The 7,542-nt window shown below is 39.3% G+C and overlaps 1 protein-coding gene across 1 annotated transcript; it reads left to right on the forward strand.

The window, feature by feature from the left end:
- The first annotated feature begins 859 nt into the window (after positions 1-859).
- Positions 860-7,407, forward strand: LOC109991709 (ras-related protein Rab-19). Its single transcript, XM_020644058.3, has 4 exons — positions 860-1,834; positions 4,949-5,132; positions 6,374-6,477; positions 6,559-7,407. Exons 1-4 carry the CDS (start codon positions 1,640-1,642, stop codon positions 6,745-6,747), a joined length of 672 nt encoding a protein of 223 aa, XP_020499714.1. The 5' UTR covers positions 860-1,639; the 3' UTR covers positions 6,748-7,407.
- The last annotated feature ends 135 nt before the right edge of the window (positions 7,408-7,542 follow it).

Raw genomic sequence — 7,542 nt, forward strand, 5'->3', positions numbered from 1 at the left:
AACACATTCTTTCTCATTTCTACAAAGCCGGAGTTCATCTAGGCTACTGAAATCCAGATGCTTATAACTGAGTATCAGTTAGGATGGATATTGTAATTCCGGGTTTTTTTTTAAATGACCTTTCACAGCATCTTATGTTTCATGTTCAAACCAAAATTTAGATTCTCCTGCTGCTTCTGTATTCTCCTGAGAGACGCTATGAGGTTCAAATCAATCAAACCTCATTTAATATTCTGCTTAAAAAATGTAGAGCATCTTGATTATGTCTGCACTATTTGATGTAACTTATATGTCTAAAATATTGCCCTGTCATTGTGCAGCTGTAAAGGTATAACACAGCTTTAATGAAGTTAAATATGCGTTTGTACAGCTATAGGCTACAGTTTGAGATTATATTTACATTAAAATATAGAGTAAGGATAAGAAAATGATTTTTATCGTAGCCACAATAAAGTGGAATTATTATTATTCTAACAAGAAATGGAAGAATGTAACCAATATTACACTATCCTTTTCAAAAAATGTTATCTGAAATTTACTTCTTAAAAGTACACAACAGAATTTTTGTTTGCTTATAAGTAGTGATAGTCGTTTTTAAAATCTGCATCTTCAACTATTTATTTATAGTTCCTTCTTGTATGGCTGTATCACAGATTTGGTATATTTTGTGAGGGCAGCTGTGAAACCAAATTTGAATTAAAGTTCTTTGAGTCTGAACTTGTTGTGATTCAAATGTATAATCTGGCTAAATGACTTCATTTCCCATGATCCCCCAGCAGCAAAGAAGGGGCAGGGCTCTTCTTAAAGAACAGGTAGGGCAAGTTTCTATTGTTCTACAGGTGCTAGAGAGAGAGAGAGAGAGAGAGAGAGGGAGGGGAGAGAGCGAAAGAGAAAGGTGTGAGGCTGGAGGTTTGTAGAAACAGGAAAAGACTGAAGAGAGATAAAGAGAGAGCTGACACACACGTGTGTGAAAGGAGAGAACAGGTGGTTTGGACAGCTATACCTGGACTAAAGACGAGCATCTTCTTAAATTCTCTTTTATCTAAAGGGAAGTAACTTTTTTCCTGCTTGACAGACACCACATGAGGAGTGTAGAAGGAGAAAGAGATGGGATGTGTATTCACGCTGTATTTTGCTATGGGCCATTAAAGTGGGTCAACACCTGAGAAGGAGGTGAAAGGAGCAGCAGAGACTGACTGTTTGGTCCAAGGGGAAGACTGCAAGACGGTATAGAAAGGCTGCAGATGGGGAGACATTTTTTTTAAAAGGATTTTGGATTTGAAAATGTCCCCTCAGGTGCTTTCTAATCTGTGAGTAGCATCATTTTACATCTTCACAAATACATTTTTCACAGCTCCAAACTGGTTTTTCAGGCTGCATGTGGACAAATGTAACTACATTTACTTCACTGTTGGAAATCTTTCCTGAGGGACTTTAAACATTAGGAGAAACAGTAACACACTGTCAGTTTGGGGATCTTTTGGAAATGAAACTTTTCAACTTCTTAGAGTTTTTCTTTTTTATTGGAGCATAAAGATAACCCAGCATCTCAAGGCCTCAACATACCATCTGACCCACAGTATTAGGGGGGAATCATTTCCTCCATTCTCACTCAGCTATAAGGAACAAACTCTCCACCATGCAGAGCCCGGGACCTGAGCATGATGACTCTTTTGATTTCCTGTTTAAGATCATTCTGATCGGAGACTCTAACGTGGGAAAGACCTGCGTGGTCCAGAACTTTAAGTCAGGGATTTTCTACGAGAGGCAGCAGAACACCATCGGAGTGGATTTCAGTGTACGAACCTTGGATATCGAGGGGAAAAAAGTCAAGGTTAGTAGTGCAAGTGGTGGATTTGGATATGAACGTTTGAGCGGATGTAAAAGCGTGGACATTTAGAGATATATGCTTGAGTGTGTGTCAAGGTGGTACTTTAAATATTAAGGAAAGATCATCACATCCCCCATATGCAGAACTTACACTTCAACCAGCAGATTGTGTACCTTTCAAAAGAAATGAAATTCATGTTATACTATTTCAATGGCTTCAGTACAGAACTACATCAAAACAGCTTTACTGATGCTGCTAAGGAGGCAGAAAAATATGTTAAGCACTGAAGTCCAAAATCTTTCCTCATGGGGACATCGTATCGCATAATATTGCATCATATCATATCGTATCGTATTGTATTGTATCACATTGTATCGTATTGCAGCGCATCGCATCGTATCATATTGCATCATATCGTACCGTACAATTCATCCATTCAAAAGAATAGAGTAGAAAATACCTCATTGTCTTCTGTTGCATGCAGAGGTAGAAATGTGTCTTTCAAATGTGTATGTCCTTGTATTTCGGCACAAATGTGCACATGCATTCACAAACTAGCAAATTTAAAACTCACAAAACACAGTTAAAGACAAAACATAGAGTATATGTAATAAAAGCAGAATAAAAACAGACACAGCAGAGCTATTCAAAACAAGGCACCAAGTTGTTAGAATAAATACTGAAGGGGTGTTAAACAATAACAAATTGTAAGTAGGGTGAGGTAGCAGGCTGACTTCTACATGTCCTTAAGGATTTAGATATTTGATGGCAACTGGGTCAAAATGTGTTTCTTTGCACAGACAACTGCATACCCTTTCCTTCTGAAGGCAGAAGTTGGAAGTGGTGATTTAGTTATTGATTGATTTAGTTAATGCACCTTCAGGCTTGGAGTGAGAAAATAGTTAAAGAGGGACTTTAAAACATAAGTTGTGCAAATCATCAGGTCTAAAAAGGTCATAAAAAACATAAAGATAAGTTTCCCAAAAGTCCTGAGAAGGCCTAATGGAGTTATTATTCTATACTTGTGGGAATAACATCTTTCTAAATATGTTATTTCAGGCCATGTTGTCTCGATTTCTTAATTTGCATTATACTTTGCATTAGAAAGGTCTTTGAAAGGGTTATGTTTAACTCAATGAACCAGTGACCCTCATACTGCCACTTTAATGCCAGCTACATGCCCTGATACTTATGGTGGCTTTTTGTGGAGTCAGCTGGCTCTGACAGTGACAAGCTTCACAGCACAGTAACAGACCGTTTAGTCAATTACTTTTGGAAAGTTTTTTAATGAATTTGAAATAGCAACCTTTTTAGGTGACTAGAAAGTGTGAGATGTACTGTAATGGATTTTGGAGTCATATGACACCACAGTGAGAAAGGTTACAGTGTTGGTTAGACTCAATCTAAAAACTAGTCAGACCAGCTTTTCACATGTGGGACCTGTCTGTCAGGATTCTCTGCTGTTTGAGCTTTTGTGCGGACCAAAACAAACCTGGAGTGACTTCTCTGTTTCCGTAATTACTTTAGCTAGAGAAGTTAATGATTCCAGTAGAAAGTCCTTTGTTCCGCATTCGTCAAAAGTCAGTCCATAACTGAAGTACTTCATGTCTGAAATCCTCCATACAACTTATAAATAGTGTCATTTACGGGGTAAGGGTGCCCAGATTGGTCTTTAAAGTCACTTTCTGAATTAATATATCAAATCATAAATGGGTTTTTTTCCTGTAAATCTGTCTGAGCCGGAGGGAGGTGCAGTCTGTTGCGCAACACAAACACATAACCACACCTTCACTAACTGTATTTCTCGTGGACGAGCCAGTTCAGTGACTGCAGGGTAAACATTTATGGTATGTCAGAACGATCAGCTGACGTTTTTTAAGAAGCATTACACATCATAAACTGTACATAGTATACAAATTAAAAGGATCCTAATTTAGTTTAAGAAATGCAGGCAGAATAGTTCAATATCAAAGTAGGCTATTACAATCACACCTTGTAAGGTCAGCATGAGGTTGTAAAAGGTAACACAATAAACTGATGTCCTTGGGAGTCATAAAGATTAAAGGGTTCAAATGAGTCCTACAGCTGTTCTTCTTCTGTGTGCTTCAACCAAAAATTTGCCTGCTAAGCTTGAGGCTACATGTAACTGAGCCGCCCAGTACTGAGGACATCTCGGACTTCTACTGCTGTAACTTTGGTAGCTAAAGCTTAACATTCTGTTTGAACAGGAATGATAACTTGTTTGAATTGCTTATTTGAAAGGTGCACAATGGAGTTTTGATGGTGAAATTTGAAAGTTGGAGAAGTGAAACTATTCTATGCTATATTTCCTGTACTGAATACACAAACTTTACCCAAAGAAAAAATGGTTCCCTGGAACACAGCTTGAAGCTAAAAATCTGCCAGGAGAGTTGCGGTTTCACTGTTACAGGCCCCCCACAACTACTTCTCGCGTAACATTTTATCTTCAAAAAGTGTTACGGGGACCAAATTTTCCTCTGAGGACAGTTTGTGTATAGAGTTATGAACATATACCACATAATCTGAACATTTCTCCAACTTTCACATTTCTCTACCAAAACTCCATAGCGCACCTTTAATAAAACCAATATATTTTACTTCAGCTAGTTACACCTAGAGAACAGTTAAGACCTGTATACTATATAGAGCTAGTAAAAGCTGTATATGTTTTTTATATACTAAATGTGACTTGTATCAAAGCTGTGTTTCATGACGAACATGTTTGCTTTGCTTACTTATCTGGAAAAAAAACACTTAATCTTAATTTTCTTTCTAAATGATATTAAGTCATGAGTGAAGTTGTGAGATTAGATTTTGTAAATACAAAGTCATAAATTGCATGTTTGAAACCATCAACAGAGTCAAATATGTCTAGCTGATTAGTGTGCTTTTGTTAGCATGGCAGCAGTTACCTTGTTACCATGGTGAGTGATGCTCAGGGAATATACTCTGCAGAGGGATATGAAGGAGCCTCAACCAGTACACAAACACAGAAAACAGCCATCAGCACAATCTGTTGTTGTTCATGCGCATGTACACCAAACATCCACTATTTCATTCAAGCTAATGCCTTGTTTTCGTCTTTGTGTGTATCAGATGCAAGTGTGGGACACCGCGGGTCAGGAGAGGTTTCGCACCATCACCCAGAGCTACTACCGCAGTGCCCACGGCGCCATCATCGCCTATGACATCACACGGCGCTCTACCTTCGACTCAGTGAACCACTGGATAAAAGAGGTGGAGACCTACGGAGCGACCAATGTGGTGCTGGTTCTTATAGGTGGGTGTGGGTGTGACTTTACAACTCTATTATCTTGGATTCCATTGTTATAGTACAACATGCATTAACAACATGTCAGGTCATGACCTCAGACTACGACTACTTCATGGAGAGTGCTCTTTGTTTTTTTAAGGCCTTATTTACTTTACTTTATACTTTACTTCAGACCCATAGGTCCATATCGTTATAAAAAAAGCACAGATATATAAATACAGGACATTAACAAAGGGATATCATCACTACATGTGTTTACAATACAAAGAGACATTTACACCAGTGTTTCCAGAAACACGAGGAATACCTTGTGTCTCTAAGTCTGGGCTGGGTCAGTGACATTATAATGACATTTTCTGAGTTATTTAAACAACACATACATTTTTTGAACATAACATTTCTTAGCGGAGCATGAAATGTGGTCACAGGATTAAAACCAAACATCTGAATTGCACTCGTCCATCTTGGTAGCTTCAGAAATATTCTGAACGCATCATTATATGCCACCTGCAGCTTTTTCCTTTTAAGCTTTGCTATAATTGCACCACAAGTGGGCAGTATATAGCAGAGTACAGCAAGCTCTGAACAGCTCAGTTTTAACTTTGTCTGAGCACATTGAAAATTCACGTGCCAGCATATTAGCTTGAGCATACAGTTTGCAACACTGACGCTGAACATCATCATCATCATCATCACTCAAGTCATTCCTGATAATATGTCCCAGATATTTGACTTTATCTATCACACTCAGGGCTTGATCAGAGATAAAGAACGAAGAAAAATTATGCTTTCGATCATCCTTTGCTTTTACAATCATGACAACGGTCTTCTTACTATTATACTTTATGTCACACTGCACTCCATAACTCGAGCAGATTCTTAAAAGTTGCTGTAGGCCAGCACTATAAGGTGACAAGATTACTAAGTCATCAGCATACATCAAATGGTTAACAGTTCTATCTCCCACCATACAACCAGTCTTACAAGCTTTAAGCTGTTCAGAGAGATCGTCCATAGACATATTAAAAAGAAGTGGTGACAGAATTCCACCTTGCCAGACCCCATTGGTCACTGAAAAGTGTGCCGATATACTCCTGCCCCATCGGGCGCATATGGATCGAGAAATGCAATATTCTTACCAAATAAGGGGGGGACCCCTCTGTTTTGTAGTTTCAAATATAGTCAAGTTTTTTCTCCTGTATATGTTAACAACTTCCTTCAAAGCATATATACTCTCATATATCCAGGAAACAAATGTGACCTGGAGGAGGAGCGTCAGGTTCTGTTCCAGGAAGCGTGCGGCATGGCTAATGACAGGGGCATTCTAGCTGCCCTAGAAACATCCGCAAAGGTAATAAGTGTTTTCATTTAAACGCGGAGTCTTTCGGTTTGTTCAAATTGGTATAAAAATTCCCTCTGTTCGTGCGTCTAGGAGAGTCAGAACGTGGAAGAAGCCTTCATGATGATGGCCAAAGAGCTGCTGGCTCGAAACGGCCTCAGCGTCCACCAGGGAGAATTTGGGAGCGTCGACAACCCTCGAGTTCTGCTCAGGTCCAACTCTCGGCCCGTGAACGGCATCGTCAGTGCCTACACACCGCCAGAGAAGAAGGACTGTTGCTGATTCCGAAGGGGGCAATCCAGGGAAGAAGAAAGGAGCCCTGTGCGTTGATGATGGGAGAAGCCTCCAAGATGTGAGATGTGGCTGGAAAGACCTCATCAATCAAGACCACTGTATCCCCAGTGTTTGATATGAGAGACTGAGGAAGTTTTTGGAAAGTATTGACAATTCAGTACTTCAGAGAGATGTACCCGATCTATAAGGGACTGCTACAAGAAGAGGAAAGTCTGTATTTAAAACTAAAGCAACAGTTGAGTTGCTAATTGTGTCAAGATCTTATTTTGTCTTGTAACTTATTAAAATGTTGTCTTCAAGCTTCACTCTGCTGATAAAAGGTTGAAAAAGCTTAAACATTTGAAAAGCTAAGGACTGCAGCAGTGCATAAGACTGAGAATTCAACCCAAGTGACTTCTTGTGGTGTCTCAATGATGAGCTGTGATCCTCTGCTGCTGCCCCCCTTGAAGGAAACCGTCTCGGAGGATCGACTACAAGCCAGAAGACTGTGACATGTTTGTTTCACTTTCTCTTACTTACACTATACTGTTGTCTTACAGTGTCAATAATGTCTGTAACAGTCTGTGAATGTGTTCTCAATTGATTCTTCTTTTTCATTTGACACGATGAAGCAGAGCAAAGTTGGAAATAAAGGAAAACCATCAAGTATCTTAACAAGTTATCATTGTGACCACTAGAGGCCTCTCTGCTGCTACACATCTCTTCCTGCAGGCTGGTTGCTCCTTGCCTTCTTAGACAAAGGAACAATAAACAGCTGGAGCTGCTGCAATGTTTGTCTGACTC

Source organism: Labrus bergylta, chromosome 23 (genome assembly GCF_963930695.1).
Source record: "Labrus bergylta chromosome 23, fLabBer1.1, whole genome shotgun sequence".
NCBI lineage: Eukaryota > Metazoa > Chordata > Actinopteri > Labriformes > Labridae > Labrus > Labrus bergylta.

Bases quoted from the DNA above. Each gene is read 5' to 3' on its own strand.
- LOC109991709 (XM_020644058.3), top strand. From the start codon at position 1,640: ATGCAGAGCCCGGGACCTGAGCATGATGACTCTTTTGATTTCCTGTTT. The intron at 1,835-4,948 runs GTTAGTAGTGCA...TGTGTGTATCAG, and splicing joins TCGAGGGGAAAAAAGTCAAG to ATGCAAGTGTGGGACACCGC. The intron at 5,133-6,373 runs GTGGGTGTGGGT...TCATATATCCAG, and splicing joins TGTGGTGCTGGTTCTTATAG to GAAACAAATGTGACCTGGAG.